The following is a 17,337-nucleotide window of genomic DNA, read 5'->3' on the forward strand; positions in this document are numbered from 1 at the left end:
TTACTCTTAATAGTGTGAGCTGAAGTGGGTTACACTTATCTTGTCCTATAGGGTCGCAGGCAAGCTGAAGCCTATCCCAGCTGACTACGGGCGAAAGGCGGGGTACACCCTGGACAAGTCGCCAGGTCATCGCAGGGCTGACACACAGACACAGAACCATTCACACTCACATTCACACCTACGGTCAATTTAGAGTCACCAGTTAACCTAACCTGCATGTCTTTGGACTGTGGGGGAAACCGGAGCACCCAGAGGAAACCCACACAGACACAGAAAGGCCCTCACCAGCCGCTGGGCTTAAACCCAGGACCTTCTTGCTGTGAGGTGACAGTGCTAACCACTACACCACCGTGCCGCCCTTCTGTGTAATATTGTTACTAATAATACAAATAGTACTAACACCTGTACATTGGTCAGGCGTGCCATAGATAGAATTTGCTTTGTTAACAACAGATTTCGAATGAAAAAGACTGGCACTATATTCATGTTCTCCACAGAACACTTTCGAAACTGCAGAAACATTCCTTTCTGAGTTGTACAATGTACTCTATTGTTGGCTTGCAAGTGACGTCAAAGCAAAATAGAAACCCGGATGTCGGCCATGTTGGTGGATATACGCGTGCACAACTCTCTTTGTTTTTCCACTGCTTTAAGCGTTCTTTTAGTTATGCCATATCTTTGTGCTGTATATGGTTGGGGTCACGACAGTACTCGTGACCATGGCACGTTCCAATTTTTAGAATTCCGTCCGTGATTCACAAAGAGGGCAAAGAAACTCTGAGGCTTAGTACGGAGAGGAGACGAGCACGGTTGAACAACATTAGCAGGGCTGATCTAGCAGAGACTAAAACCAAAACAGCTCGTGTTTGCAGTAATCATTTTATCTCAGGTGAGATTCAAAAGCTTTCTTGATAATATCATGAAATAATTTTATTTCATGTTGCTAGAATTTTGCTATAAAATGAGCGTTCTCTTGTTGTGGTTCACTCGGTCGTTGTTATAATTTTAACATGTGTATTACCATTTCGCTTCTAGGAACGCCAGCAAAATAGTACCTGAAATAAATTGAAATGTGATTTGTGAACCATAAAGCTAGAGACTTGTCAAAATTTCACACTTCGTCTGTTGTTTTACACATAGAAGTAAACTACATGCCCTAACTTACCCTTGCAAGTACAATTGCTTCGTCATCGTTGACTGGTTTAATTAATAAGGTATTTACCCGTCCAGAGACAAAGAAGTTATAGGCTTCCATAGAATTATAAGCCTTCATTTGAGATTTGTCGACGCACAAAGTCTGCCAAACCAGATAGAACGTGATATCTGGGTACTCAATGGTCGGTAGAAGCATCTTATCCTCAGAAAAATCCAACTTTTTTTTAAATAACATGGGTCAAAACCACACATCTATCTTCTCTTTGTATCGAAACTTCACTGGACCGTTCAAATCGTGGCAACACTGAGAAAATTCAGCATTGTTTACAGACACGTTTTCAGCGGCTGCCATCCTAGTTGCTTTGGATATCCACCATCATGGTGGATGCTCATGACGTAGCACATTTTGATCACGTGGTTGCAAGTCATCGATTGTGAAGATCAACAGTGTCTCAAATGACAACAGTAAACTCACTCACTTTCCCTTCATGTCTTGTGAAGATGAAAGGGAAAAATTGACATATCATGGATACAGGCGGCACGGTGGTGTAGTGGTTAGCGCTGTCTCCTCACAGCAAGAAGGTCCGGGTTCGAGTCCCGTGGCCGGCGAGGGCCTTTCTGTGCGGAGTTTGCATGTGCTCCCCGTGTCCGCGTGGGTTTCCTCCGGGTGCTCCAGTTTCCCCCACAGTCCAAAGACATGCAGGTTAGGTTAACTGGTGACTCTAAATTGACCGTAGGTGTGAATGTGAGTGTGAATGGTTGTCTGTGTCTATGTGTCAGCCCTGTGATGACCTGGCGACTTGTCCAGGGTGTATCCCGCCTTTCGCCCGTAGTCAGCTGGGATAGGCTCCAGCTTGCCTGCGACCCTGTAGAACAGGATAAAGCGGCTACAGATAATGAGATGAGATGAGATGATGGATACAAAATAGTTGAAATAATTACATCCAAGATCTAACCACATACCGGGACCTACAGCTACAGCCTTGAACAAAAAATGTCAGCACATAAATATGAACTTGCTATGACCTACCGTACTTGTTTTGGTACAGTTTAAAACACTAATTTATCAGCTACATGATCAGTGATAGTGCTTTAAACGAAGTCCCAAATACCAAGTATGGCAGCAGTAGCAAAGCTGCTCATGTTTTGCACAGTAAGTGGGGTAATTTTAGGAACTCTCTTATTTATTAATGATGTCAACTGTTATTAATTGTGCCTCAAATCTGATTGGTCAGAAGGTGTTGATTAATTTTCTTAAACGGCAGTTCTGGCAATAGCAGTACCCACTGTAATTCAAAATCACAGGTTTATATAAATGTGTATGTTCTAATGCATTCTCTTTTCTGTGGTAACAGTGAATTCACAAGAACACTACACAATTTCAGAATAACAAACAAACAAACAAGCAAAAACATGCTGTCATTTAGCAAAGATAATTGTTGATATAGGGAGGAGGAGACAATTATTTCACTTTTTTGTCATCTTATTAACCTAAAGAGAAAGAAAAGGCAAGGCTGGGGAGGGAATAACTATTTATAGCTGCTGTAACATAAGCGATAGCAGAGTAACTAAATAGTGTTACAGATTTTCCAGAACATTAAAGGTTCTGACTGCAAAATTGAATTCTGGGCAGAAATGTTCTGTTTCTGTTGGCATTTCAAGATGTTTCGTATTGATTTGAAGTTGAGTTGAGATTGAGGAGTTGTGCTGTTGCACACACTGTGTATCCTGTGTGTAAAGGTTTTGCCGAGATAAAACGAGTCCCGCATTTTACGATTCCGGAGATTGCTGAAGCAAGTGAGCAACAATATCACATGACCACCATGGGGCATTTGACCTACTTTTAACCAAGACCAGTCAGTATAGAGAGAGCGTGCACGTGACGTCATGAGGTATTTGTTTATCTGCCATCTTGGACGAACCTAGTCTGGTTAACACCAGACCATATCACAAGTGAAATATGGTCTGGAATCCGCCTATTGAATTTCTCGTAGGGGAGGTGTGGTTTACGATTGTCAACGGCCGTTTATTGGACGTTGCGAATGTCTATCATTTGGCGTATACGTAGCCCATGGCCAATCATGGCAGTTGTACCCGGTGACGTAGTTAGAGCGACGAAGAAGATGAAGAAGAGAAGGAAAGAGAAAGAGAAGGCAAAACAAAAATAGGAAAACAATGGCACCGAACGATTACTGCCGTTTGTGCAAGACAAATATGAGAGAAGCTGGACCCTCCATATTTGGACATTCAACAGACATGTTTTTGACCAAAAAAACAACGAGCATATCCGAGAGGTTAGCGCTGTTAGGAGTCCCAAATAAACTACAAGCTTCCGTTTGTCAAGTAGTACGCGTCACCGTCTTTCCACCCCTCCCCACTCTCTGATTGGCTCCCTAACTCAGGCGAGCCTTTAGACCATAGTTTCCATGCTGTCTTTTCAGATCGGAACGATTGTGCAAAGCAGCATGGGATTTCCCAGGCTAGGACGAACCCGTTCTAATTATCAAGTGTGTGGGAGTAGATCTTTCGAGAATGGTTATATCTTGTTCAGCATTTGGTTGTACCAATAGACAGGGCCAAAAGGAGGGCCTGTCATTTTATAGATTCCCCGCAGACGAGGAGGAGAGACGCGCAAAATGGGTGTCCGCTGTGCGAAGAGAAAACTGGTACCCCAGTTCTACCAGCCGAATTTGTAGCGAACACTTCATATCAGGTAGGTGTAATCTTCTAATTCAGTACTCCTAGTACATCTGTTAAGTTGATTTTCGGATTGAATGATAACTGCATAGTCGGTGATTTGTGATTTTTTTTTCAGACAAAAACATACATATTTACAACCCTGTCATTATCTGGAACTGAGTTTAGATTTCGAACATTCTTACAATAAAACGTCCTGCATAGTCTCTTTATGATAAACGTCTTAATGCCACTTACCCGTGAGGTTATCAAGTAGACATTCTTCTTCGGAACCTTCCAGAGGTATAGTTGGGATACCCATCCCGCAACAAAATATTTATAAGCTTCCAGGCTCTTGTAAGCTTTGAGGGCTTTGCCAGTGTAACACGATTCACAATTAACAAGAAAATTGTAAATGTCGTGGTAGGCCAGATCGGGCAAATCGCCGGCACCGCAGCTCCGAATTTCCCTGAACAAGGATTGCGGCAAGTTGTACGGATCTGCAATCCCCAACCTGGAACACTTTTCCACGTAACGCTGCCTCACGTCACCTTCAAGATGCTGAACAAACTTAAACAAGTTATCGCGTGATGTAGATGGGGTATTTTCCGAATTTTCTTGGGGATTACTCCCTGGATCCATTACGCTCGCGCAAGGTAAACAATCCTGAAGCCGTCCAATATGGCGGAGTAAACACGGACGGGTCACGTGACTGCACATCCTCTATAGGCAAACATGGCAGGGTCCGCTCTCCCGCTAGCTAAAAGCCAGCGGAAAAGAAAAGGAAAATATGAAAGAAAAATGAATCAGCTAGAAAGCGTGACAGAAAAGCGACAGAAACCAAAAGGTCGTCTGCGAGAATTTTTGTGAGGGGATAGATCGACTGAAGGATGAAACAGGCACAAAATCTGATGAATTTGCAGCGCTCGTCTTGGATTGGTGAGTCTGAGTATGGAGTTTTACACCTGATGTTTTGATCTTACAGAGCAAGAAATAACACAAAAGCAGTAACAGAGAAAAGATACATTTGTCTTTTGTTTCATGGGTCTATTCACAAATGTCAACCACAAATTACATCCCTGTGACTCAAAACTCTCCGAGGTCGATGTGGAGTCAGTGTTTGCCACATGTCACCATCTTGGTGTGACTCAGTTCCATAATTATGCAAATTTGTTAAAGCTCCTTGTATTCGACTGTTTCCATGGGGCCATACTGTTTACCTCAAGAGGTAGGATATTCGGCTGCAAAACAGGAAAGTGACCCTCAGCACATCAAAATTATCACATCTCGTCCGCATGATATTGTTCTTGTGGGACGTAGGAAAATGTCATGCACAATTTTTTTTTAAATTATTATTTCAGGTGACTTTGCAGTCAGTATGTTTAAATGTAACTATAATAAAATGTCCTTAATTAAATTATTAAAAAATATAATCATTGGAAAATTCCTGTGGTATAAGAGGAAAAACACTTCAAGCATACCCGTTGTTTTATTCCTTCCTGAGGAATGGCTTTGTGAGTTTGCGCTATCATTGCATCGGCTAATTACTTCTCATTTACTCTCACAGGTAGGGTTAGCACCATTTGATTTATACAAACATGCCTACCACTTAAAAAGGTGCATTTTTTTTTTTATTGTGGCACAAACAATAAGATGAAAAAACAGAAATCTGGAGTGTGCATAAGTATTCGCCCCCTTTCATATGAAACCCCTAAATAAGAGCTGCTCCAACCAATTCACTTCATAAGTCGCATAATTAGTTGACTAAGATCCACCTGTGTGCAATCAAAGTGTCACATGATATCTGTATAAATCAACCTGTTCTGGAAGGACCCTGACTCTGCAACACTACTAAGCAAGCAACATGAAAACCAAGGAGCGCTCCAAACAGGTCAGAGACAAAGTTGTGAAGTATAGATCAGGGTTGGGTTATAAAAAATATCCCAAACTGAATATCCCGGGAGCACCATTAAATCCATTATAGCAAAATGGAGAGAATATGGCACCACTAAAAACCTGACAAGAGAAGGCCACCCACCAAAACTCATAGACCAGGCAAGGAGGGCATTAATCAGAGATGCAACAAAAACATCAAAGATAACACTGAAGGAGCTGCAAAGATCCACAGCAGAGATGGGAGTATCTGTCCATAGGACCACTTGAAACTGTACACTCTTTATGGAAGAGTGGGCAGAAAAAAAGCCATTGCTTAAGAAAACACGTTTGGAGTTTGCCCAACAGCATGTGGCAGACTCCCTAAACACATGGAACAGCATTCTCTGGTCAAATGAGACAAAAATTGAACTTTTTGGCCATCATGGGAAATGATGCGTGGCGCAAACCCAACACCCTGAGAACACCATTCCTACAATGAAGCATGGTGGTGGCAGCATCATGCTGTGGGGATATTTTTCATCTGCAGGGACAGGAAAGCTGGTCAGGACTGAAGGAAAAATGGATGGCACTAAATACAGGGCAGTTCTGGAGGAAAACCTGTTTGAGTCAGCCAGAGGTTTCAGACTGGGACGAAGGTTCACATTCCAGCAGGACAAGGACCCTGAACGTACTGCTAAAGCTACACTGGAGTGGTTTAAAGGGAAACATTTAAATGTCTTGGAATGACCTAATCAAAGCATAGACCTCAATCCAATTGAGAGTCTGTGGCATAACTTGAAGATTGCTGCACACCAACGCAACCCAACTAACTTGAAGGAGTTGGAGCAGTTTTGCCTTGAGGAATGGGCAAAAATCCCAGTAGCTAGATGTGCTAAGCTAATAGAGACATACCGCAAAGAGACTTGCAGCTGGAATTGCAGCAAAAGGTGGCTCTACAAAGTAGTGTTTTTTTTTTTTTGGGGGGGGGGGGAATACCTATGCACACCCCAGATTTCTGTTTTTTCATCTTATTGTTTGTGTCACAATGAAAACAAAAAAAAAAGGTGCACCTTAAAACTTGTAGGCATGTTGTGTAAATCAAATGGTAAAACCTCCCAAAAGATCCATTTTAATTCCAGCTTGTAATGCTGGAAACACCAAGGGGGTGAATACTTTTGCAAGGCACTAACTGTACAACATTTTTCCAGCCAATTAATTACTGCCACCCTGCTAATACAATGCATCAGCATAATATATCCATAGCCAGATGATGAACAGCCACCCTGTTTTTCAAGCTTTGCTTGTTATGCAGGAAACAGGGTTAGAGGATCATATAAGGATAATACAGACTGATTGGTTTAACATTTTACAGTTTGGATACAACTTATAGCCAAGAAGAAGAATTTTGTTAGACACACCTATCTAGTGCATTTTGTGACTTGGAACAGCATCTGTATAGATTGTACAAGGTGTCGGATGTGCCAGGGTGGTGTGTAATACAGAAATGATTACATTGCAGTTTTAAACCAAAAACCCCTCAATAATATTGCTTACAGAAGACAAGACAGGCCACTGAAATCAATGAAACACTCACGGCCATGTTTCTAAAACCTTTTGGACACGGAGCGTCATCATCTTTCAAAGTGTCTATTTGAGTGTGGACTTGAAGCAACTGTAGCTACAAGTTCAATATGATTACATCATGTTCAATAAATGAAATGCGTTTCTGATATTCTTCAGTGGATGTCAAGAGCCTTAATGTGTGCCAAGGAAACATCACCACACCATCACATTACCATCTAGTACTCTTCTCATCAAAGAGGCTCCATGGACCCTTATGCTGTAATCATTGCGATACAGACATTTAGCAGACGCTCTTATCCAGAGCGATGTACAACATACCCAGAGCAGCCTGGGGGTTAGGTGCCTTGCTCAAGTGCACTTCATCCATTCCTGCCAAGTCCAGGTAATTTAACTGGTGACCTTTTGGTCCCAAAGCTGCTTCTCTAACCCTTAGGCCATGGCTTCTCCTCATATTCAACTTACCTTGGATGTTGGATCTTGGCACAAATTTTTGACTTCTGCACGTTCAAGTTTCAAAGCGAGAAAAAAAAAAAACATGGATGCCTCAAAGTTGATTTTTTTTGTTAACAAGCTAGCCTGCGAAATGTGATGTACAGCAAACTGTACAATCAGTGTTATAGACATTAGACGTGAATATGTCCAGGTTGAAGGCTCAAAGGTAAATACTTGTATATAGAGTATAACTCATTTACAGTTGAGAGGTGCTACTTTGTTTACTGTTCATGTTGGAAACAACCAATGGCTATTTGGCGTCACTCAGGGTTGAGTAGCCCATGCTGTGTTCCTGAGTGCTGTGTTCCTGAGTAGGAATTTCAAGTTGAGAGGGCATTTTGTTTGAGGTTGGAAATTACAAGTTTCAACCTTTAGCCAAATGCAGCATTACTACTTGCACCAAATTCTGATCTTTGATTATCGTGGTGCAAAAGGAACCTGGGTTCATCCCACCAGACACCTCAATGGTCCAGTTTTAATGCTTCTTTGTCTACTCGACATGCGTTTTCTTGTTTTTCATTGGCATTAGCACCTGGCATGCTGCTGTAACCCATCCATCCATCCATAACTGCTTATCCTGTGTAGGGTTGCGGGCAAGCTGGAACCTATCCCAGCTGACTATGGGTGAGAGGTGGGGTACACCCTGGACAAGTCATCAGGTCATCACAGGGCTGACACATAGAGACAAACAACCATTCACACTCACAGTCAATTTAGAGCCACCAATTAGCCTAACCTGCATGTCTTTGGACTGTGGGGGAAACCGGAGGAAAACCATGCAGACACGGGGAGAACATGCAAACTCCACAAAGAAAGGCTCTCATCGACCACTGGGCTCGAACCCAGAACCTTCTTGATGTGAGACAACAGTGCTAACCACTACACTGCTGTGCCGCCCTCTGCTGTAACCCATCTACAACAAATTGGTTTATTTTGAGAAACTCAAATCACAGCATGGTTTGGAGAGTAATCAAAATTTTACTGGCCAATGCCTGTTTGAAAACAAGTTGCTACATTACTTCCGAGGCAGTGATACCGTATTTAATTTTAACTTCCAAGACATTTTCATATTTTCTTGTGCAAATTTGTAAACAGTTAAATCAATAAAAATATCAATGATCATGTGATCAGTGCATGTTTAATTATTTCACAATTCGGGGTGACGTGGTGCATCATGTAATTCAAGTATCTTGATTCAATATGCCTGCGTATTGAAAAATACATTCGTGTAATAAAAGTATTACTCAATGCTTATATTATGTGAAGTGTAATAAACATTTCAACTTAAGTCCACATTCCCTACTCTGGGGAGGGGGGGGGAAAAAAACAGCTTCCTCTTTGCCTGAAATCAAATAGGGCTTACAGGGTTTATAAATAAAAAGCACACTTCTAAGCACACCGTTTTTCCACAAGCTAATACACTTAATTGCATACTAGCATAAATTATCTCGAGAAAAGCAGCAAAGGCTGTGATCATTCTCCCGACTCGTACAGGAGCGCTTTGGCTTCCCTGTAAATTACGACGCTGGAGGACAGGGAGTTGTGGACAGCTGAATGTGCACACAATAAATCAGTGTTTTTACTACAAACACATCTGACATCATCCTTCTGTGTCAGTGTTGGAGAACACAGGATTGAAAATCATGTCTAGTGCTACAGAGACCTACTTGCCTTTGACTGACAGCATAACGAGCAAACAGCCTGGGAATTAAAAAAAACAAACAAACAAAAACACAGTGCTTCAGACACACACACTTGAGAGTCATACCAGCTTGGCCAAACAATTAATGTTTAACTAGACATGATTTAATTTCTTTATTATATGCTGCTTGTAGCACACACAGGTCATTATTACAAACATTATGTTTGTAATGGGCGGCACAGTGGTGTAGTGGTTAGCGCTGTCGCCTCACAGCAAGAAGGTCCGGGTTCGAGCCCCGTGGCCGGCGAGGGCCTTTCTGTGTGGAGTTTGCATGTTCTCCCCGTGTCCGCGTGGGTTTCCTCCAGGTGCTCCGGTTTCCCCCGCAGTCCAAAGACATGCAGGTTAGGTTAACTGGTGACTCTAAATTGAGCGTAGGTGTGAATGTGAGTGTGAATGGTTGTCTGTGTCTATGTGTCAGCCCTGTGATGACCTGGCGACTTGTCCAGGGTGTACCCCGCCTTTCGCCCGTAGTCAGCTGGGATAGGCTCCAGCTTGCCTGCGACCCTGTAGAACAGGATAAGCGGCTACAGATAATGGATGGATGTTGAATGTTCTAATCAAATGTTAATCTAAGGCACATTCACACAACGTTTATATTACTGAGTATCATATTTATACACCACAATATTATATCAAATTAGAATTATGTGCATCATTACATCCTTGCTTATCCATCCAGCCATTATCTGTAGCCGCTTATCCTGTCCTACAGGGTCGCGGGCAAGCTGGAGCCTATCCCAGCTGACTATGGGTGAGAAGTGGGGTACACCCTGGACAAGTCGCCAGGTCATCACAGGGCTGACACAAACAACCATTCACACCTACGGTCAATTTAGAGCCACCAGTTAACCTAACCTGCATGTCTTTGGACTGTGGGGGAAACCGGAGCACCCGGAGGAAACCCACGCGGACACGGGGAGAACATGCAAACTCCGCACAGAAAGGCCTTCGCCGGCCACTGGGCTCAAACCCAGAACCTTCTTGCTGTGAGGCGACAGCGCTAACCACTACACCACCGTGCCGCCCCATCCTTATTCATAATAAATCTTTATTCAATTAGTGAATTACAGTATCAACTTCCTCCAAGGTCATTAAGATGGTTGTCTGGATCTGTGCTGATGGCTAACGACGTGAACTGCTCCTCAAAAGGCAGGAACTTGTGGTTGTAGTCTTTCTCTAGCATTTTCTTCCAAACTTTAACTAAAACAATGGACAAGGACATGGACTATAGGAAAAATATGTTTAACAAAAATATTTTTTTGCAATTTTTCTCAAGTGTCTCTTGCTGCAGCACAAGAAGTCTAGTGGGTGGAGTCGGACCTTAAAGCTAGACGGCCTTTCGATTTCATAAAAATCAGTGAAATTTAGTTCCCTCTGAAATTTGGTCATCATCATACATGTTTATTTCTGTAATATCTAAAAAAAAAAATCAGGCCATTCTGTGGCTGGGAAGTTATTTAATTTGAAGGGATTCCCGAGCAAAGAATGTGCATGAAATTGCTTGCTTCGTGCAGTCAAGCAGACAGAGGAAGTCCGGTGTGCGCATGCACATGTTTACCTGCTTCTTCTTCTTTTCCTTCTTCTTTTGGGTTTTACAGCAGCTGGCATCCAGTGTTGCATTACTGCCATCTACAGGTTTACCTTTGACCGTGCACTGACAGTTACATCATTCTGTCGCTAAACGAACAGCTGATCACACCGAGGTGCTCGCTGACCGCCGATATTTATTAGTTTGGTCCTGCGTTTCCTTTCCTTCGCAACATAACGTCTTTTCTTCTCACTTTCCGTTACTGTAGTCAGTCTTTCACGTTTCATTCGTGTCCTCCATTTTTCTCTCCTGTTTCGAATTTATATCCCACAATGCCTTGCGTGAACGGAGAAAGCCCACTACGTGATGTATCATGTAGTATCTTGAATTGGGTCATGGTGAAGCAGGAAAAAAAAAAAAAAAAAAGCACAGAATTTAAGGCCATGTGGCTCTAAATTCATTAATTTTTCTATTTAAAAATAAATAAATAAATAATAGAATTGGAAGTCTGTGATTCGAATTCAGTACTGTTCGGTCCACTAAACAAAAATAATTAGGTGTTGGGGAAAATTCTTTTTTATGACCTACACTTGAAAAAGCTGAAAGGCCATCTAACTTTAACCAGCTCGTCCTACCTGGGCGGAGTCAGTCCAAAAGTTGAGATAAGGAGTTCTCAGTGTGTTAGGTGTGTTTTACAGGATGGAACAACATTTCATCAAAGTCAGTGGTTATAGGAGGATTTGGATCAGGTCTCACTCCAGCCCTGGGACTTTTAGTTCTGCAGCAAGGAGCACCTAATTTTACTAAAGCTTACTGTATTCTGGTTCTTCTGCCTCCGGGGTGGCTACTGGTGTCTCCATGTGCTGCTGTGTCTCCATGTGCTGCTGTGTCTCATTCTCCTCTCCTGACTGTTCCTGTGAACTCACCTCAAGGCTGGCGATCATTACCTCATAGGCTTTCCTTGCCTGTGATGTGAGCTCAATCATTTTGTGGTAATGGTCCTGTTTGGGGGACAAGACAAAATTAAACAAATTTCCCAATACTTTCTCTGCTGTGACCCTTAAGTCCTAAATTCTTGTGTGCACATTTTCCTGTACTCCCTGCTCCAGTATTGATCACTACCCGAGGATCTGAGTTAGGCGTGTTGGAGAAGCACAAGAACATGACCGGATGCACTACAGAAGTGCTCGAGAACCAAAAAAGGGGAAAACGCTAATGTATTTAAAGCACATTTCAGGCAGCTGAGAGGAACTTAACCTTTAGGCATCATTACTTTAGTTGATGTAGAAACTCACTTCAGATCAGAGAGTAACTGACCTAATACTGTCTAATGCAGCTTATGATCAGTTCAGAAATATTTACTTTTCAAATACATTGCCAACAATTAACTCTGTAAAACCCAACTAATTTCTAGACCACTGATACGTCACGTCTCACCTGATTTAAGTACATTACAGTTCTCATAAAAATGTTTAACAAACAGCAAGAGCAAACTTTTTAATAAAAGTATACATAATTAGAAAAGACATAAATAGGCAATATAAGAATAAGAACATTCAGCTTATTAACTGCATGTCCTAAGGTTTGGTTTGACGACTGACCAATACTGGCATAAGCGATTCTTCATATGCATTCGCCGTCCACTTTATTAGGAATGCCTGTAACTGCACATTCGTGTAGTTATTTAATTATCCAATCATGTGGCAGCAGCACAATGCAAAAAAAAAAAAAAAAAATCATGCAGATACAGAAAAAAGATCTTCAATTCATGCTCACATCAAGTATCAGAATGAAGACAAAGTGTTGTAGGTACATTCCACTGTCTCTTTAAGAAACTACATTTCCCATCAGCCCACTTCCGCGTTGACCTGCGTCACGCCAGGGCGGGATCCTCTACGTCATCCTAAAGGAAGGCATAAATAACCCGGAAACGCTCAGCCCCTCCTCTTTTGGCGCCATGTTCCAACACGGACACAGAGAGGAAGCTCCGCGAGCCAACCAGATAAAGATGTCTTTTTCTTCTCTTTCTTGCAAGATCCACCATTCAGCGCGATTTCTTTGTTTATCACTGGCCACGGTAGATTCTAAGATCGCGCGATTTTAAACTCAGTGAGTTACAACCGGTTTTTCATTCATTCATTAAGTACGTACGACTGCAGCCCAAAGCAGTTAATTTATAATTAGGAGTGACCAGAATTCCTCCTGATTGAAGCGCTGTGCACAGTATTTTAATCAGAGACTCTCTCCATCACGAGCCACGACGCGTCGGATCAAGAGAAGTTCTCTGTCCACAGAATTGACTCACGTGCTCCACAATGGCGAGACTCAGAAGTTTTAGAACATCTCTTCATATCTCGCATAGAAGCGGGACATTAAGTAAGATTGGCATTTGGGCATAATTAAGCTAGTCTTTAGGAATTTAGCTTTTATTGAAATAGTGTGAATTTAAACCCAGGTTTATTTGTTACACTGTTAAACACGCAGCGTGTTGATTTATTTTGTTCTATGTTCTCTCAATTGTTTGATAGGCTGTGCATGCTTCTTTATTTCTGTACTAACATACTTAATTTCCTTATACATCTTGACCGCATCAAGATTTCAGGGGATTCAGTATTGTTATGAGCTAGTGGGTTAACTACCAGCATTCCTTTGTCTACTTAGCAACACAAAGCTAATCTAGGCCTCAACACACAGTCTCAAGGGATCACAAGGCCTCCACCACGTGGAGTTAGCAAATCAGAGCTAACTCTCTTTGTTCTGTAAAGGGGACACGTGGTAGCCCTCCCCCCCCTTTGTTCTTTATCACGAGGTCTTTTATCTCAACTTTAGATAATATTTTAAGTTCTGATTCAATTCAACCTTTATAGCGCACTCTCCCGTGCCTACATTCAAATCCATATCACGGATGACCATTTGAATGTATTTTAATTGTTAATCTTTAATTTCTATCACACACCCACTAGGCCTGAAAAGCACATGCTAGCTAGCCTTCCTTTGTCTAGTTAGCACACAAAGCTAATCATTTGTCTACACACACATGCTAGCTAGCTTTCCTTTGTCTAATTAGCCTACAAAGCTAATCTTGTGCTTACACACACACACACACACACACACACACACACACACACACTCTGTTTACAGAAGATTTCATCTGCTGTTATACAATTTTTTTTTATCTTTGTTATAATAAATTCCATTATTATTAAAATTGTGTGTTTGTCTGCTGTTCCGATATTCCTGGAAGTCGCCCACATCGCAAAAGAACTCTAAGGTGTATATGAATATTATTAGCTGCAGCTTGGTAAGTGATCAAAATTCTGAATCATATCAGATACTGGTATGATTCACTGTATGATTCACTATATGATTCACTAAATGATTCACTGAATGATTCATTTGAATGACTCATTTGAATGATTCATTTCAAACGATTCAATGAGACTGATTCCATGGTATGATTCAATTCAGATGAGTCAAATTAAATGATTCAATGGGATTGATTCAATTTAATTATTAAAGATTGATCACTTAACACCAATCTACATACACATAAGCATAATACACCTGGATAATGGATAATAGTGTGTTCTCAGTGACTTTAGAATGACCAGACTGGTCTGAGCTGACAGAAAGTCTATAATAACTTAAATAACCACCTTTTACAACCATGGTGAGCAGAAAAGCATCTCAGAATAACCAACATGTCAAACATTGAGGTGGACGGGCTACACCAGCAGAAGACCACATCAGGTTCCTCTGCTGTCAGTCAAGAACAAGAATCTGAGGCTATTATGGGCACAAACTCACCCAAACTGGACAGTGGAAGACTGACCAGGTCCCCCCCCCACAGTCTTCATGATGGCCTCAGATTCCTGTTCTTGACTGAAGGAGTGAAACCTAACGTGGTTTTCTGCTGTTGTAGCCCATCCACCTCAAGGTCTGACATTTTGTGTATGCTGATTTGCTTTTCTGCTCACCACAGTTGTAAAGAGTGATTACACTGCATGAGTTGCTATATCCTTCCTGGCAGCTTGAACCAATCTGGCCATTTTCCTCTGACCTCTCTCATCAATAAGGCATTTCTACCCACAGAACCTTTACTCACTCAGTGTTTTTTTTGTTTGTTTGTTTTCCGCACCATTCTGCATGTAAACTTAAGAGACTGTTGTGTGTTAAAATCCCAGGAGATCAGCAGTTTCTAAAATACTCAGACCAGTCAATTTGGAACAAACATCCATGCCAAGACAGATGTTGAGCTCAAAGTCACAGAGATCACACTTTTTCCCCCCATTCTGGTTTATGTGAACATTAACTGAAGCTCTTGACTTGTATCTGAATGATTTTATGCATTGCTTCTACATGATTGGGTGTACCATTATAGGGAACAAATAAAAATAAATAAATAAATAAATAAAAAGTCCACCAGATAGAGGCCAGGATGTCATTCCAATGGTGTAGCAGCCACGGTCCCACCAAAAGGCGCACGAAAACAAGTCCCACACTACCAGCACAGCTGCTGTGACGCCGCCGGCAACATCACTCAGAACACCACGCCATGGATCCACAAAGCGAGCACAGAAGCACCACCACGCAGAGCACCGGTAAGCCCCAAACCGTCTGCACAGCTGCTGCGACGCCACCGAGCAACATCACTTGGAACATCACGCCAAGCACTAAAGCACAGAGCGCTGGACAACCACGATGTTAAAACGAGCAACGAGCTCACTGCAGTCCATAGCTAGGAGCACAGACATCACCCACGGTGAACCAAGGCCTGGAGGGAACCCACGCCCAAAACTGGGTCCGGAGCTACACCACAACCGGCGGACAAAACACTCAAACAAAAATCAAACTACAATAAATAAATAAATAAATAGAGAGAGAGAGAGAGAGAGAGAGAGAGAATAAAATAAAAAAGCTCCGGTGAGAAGCGGCAGCCAGAATCCGCACGACGTACTCTCAACCGGAAGCAGAAAAAGGATGAATGAATACGCATAAACTGCATAAATACTGTACAGGTGTTCCTCTTAAAGTGGACAGTGAGTGTACTGTATATGACAGATGATAGACTCAGTTACACATATGTTCGCATGAAATGTCTTTCAACAACAATAATTTTGTTTCAGGAAAACATAACACTTATTAATATGGTTAGAGCTAGTCTAGGTTTTATTATAAAAGAAAGGGGTACAAGTCATTTCGTCCAACAGTTAAGACACTTCGTCCAAAGCCTTTTTCATATGCACTATCAACTACTTTATATTTCAAATATATTTGTTCGTTCGAAAAAAGGAGGAATTCTCAATGGAATTTGACTGAAGCAAAACACATTTTTGCAAAATGAAAACGAAACCGGAAATGATGGGAATCAGCGAGTGTCAACTTCGGGCGCGTTCGGCTGGGCCGCTTGTGGGGAGAGCAGGGCTCGACATTAAGGACTGCCCGATTGCCCAGGGCAGGTGAAACATGCATTTGGGCAAGTGGGAGATGTCCCCGACATGCCCGACCGGGCAAGTTGGAATGAGCATATATTACGAACTAGCACCACAAAAATTAGGCTTTTTGATCTTCAATTTCAGTTCCTAAAAGCGTCCCTCACTATGTATCCGCCGTTACATCTTGGCTGTTTTCTTAATCTCTGTTTCATTTACTGCTTTGCAAGTTATTTTATATACCCCGCTGTTGTAGTACGCGTACTGTTTATAGACCCCTTGTGCATGACGTCACACATCATGTGTGAATTACAGCTGGGGTCAGACAGACACCGTCTTTCATACAAGCAAGGCTTAATCTGTCTTCAATATGGTTAATTTTTGTGCCGTTTTTGCTCGTTCAAACAGAGAAATAGATAAAAGGCATTGCCGTCTCCTCGCTATCAAGAAAAATGTTAACAAATAGAAGCAAATGCTTCAAGAACGAGGAAACGAGTGGTTAAAGAATACGATGAGAAGAGCTCAGCCTGAAAACTCCAGAGAAATTCACGATTGTATTTAAAATGTATTTTACAAAAAGTCCGAAGTGAGGATGGAAGAGTTTTCTTAAGAATCTCATTTTATTTTTTTTCTGCTCACATTCGAGTTAGCTTCTTCATGACAGTGTTTGATTTTCTTAAAGGTGAAGCCGCTTCCTTATTCGACACAGATTGGTTTCAATCAACTCGGGCATAAAAAACTCAACAAGGAGCGACGTGCGATAAAACCTGAAAGAACAGAACAGATTAAGATCAGAGAGAGCTGGAGCTTTGTTTCTGTTATCAGAGGAACACAGTCCTGTGCAAAATATCTTTTTTTTTGTTATAATCATCCACCCAGCGCTCGAAACTAAC

At 41.9% G+C, this 17,337-nt stretch overlaps 1 protein-coding gene across 3 annotated transcripts in view; it reads right to left on the reverse strand.

The window, feature by feature from the left end:
* Positions 1-8,407: 8,407 nt before the first annotated feature.
* The window catches only part of LOC132872295 (selenocysteine insertion sequence-binding protein 2-like), a 29,972-nt gene continuing 21,042 nt past the window's right edge, over positions 8,408-17,337 (reverse strand). For 2 of the 3 annotated variants that reach the window (XM_060907047.1, XM_060907046.1), the window contains exons 17-18: positions 11,827-12,013; positions 10,474-10,684 (exon numbers count right to left, since the gene is read on the reverse strand). In XM_060907047.1, the coding sequence (XP_060763030.1) occupies positions 10,557-10,684; positions 11,827-12,013 (315 nt within the window). In that variant the 3' untranslated portion in view covers positions 10,474-10,556. Of the gene's footprint in view, positions 9,484-10,473; positions 10,685-11,826; positions 12,014-17,337 lie in introns of those variants that run through there. The other variant, XM_060907048.1, reaches the window with a different exon arrangement.

The sequence above is a fragment of the Neoarius graeffei genome, chromosome 24 (assembly GCF_027579695.1).
Source record: "Neoarius graeffei isolate fNeoGra1 chromosome 24, fNeoGra1.pri, whole genome shotgun sequence".
Taxonomy (NCBI): Eukaryota; Metazoa; Chordata; class Actinopteri; order Siluriformes; family Ariidae; genus Neoarius; species Neoarius graeffei.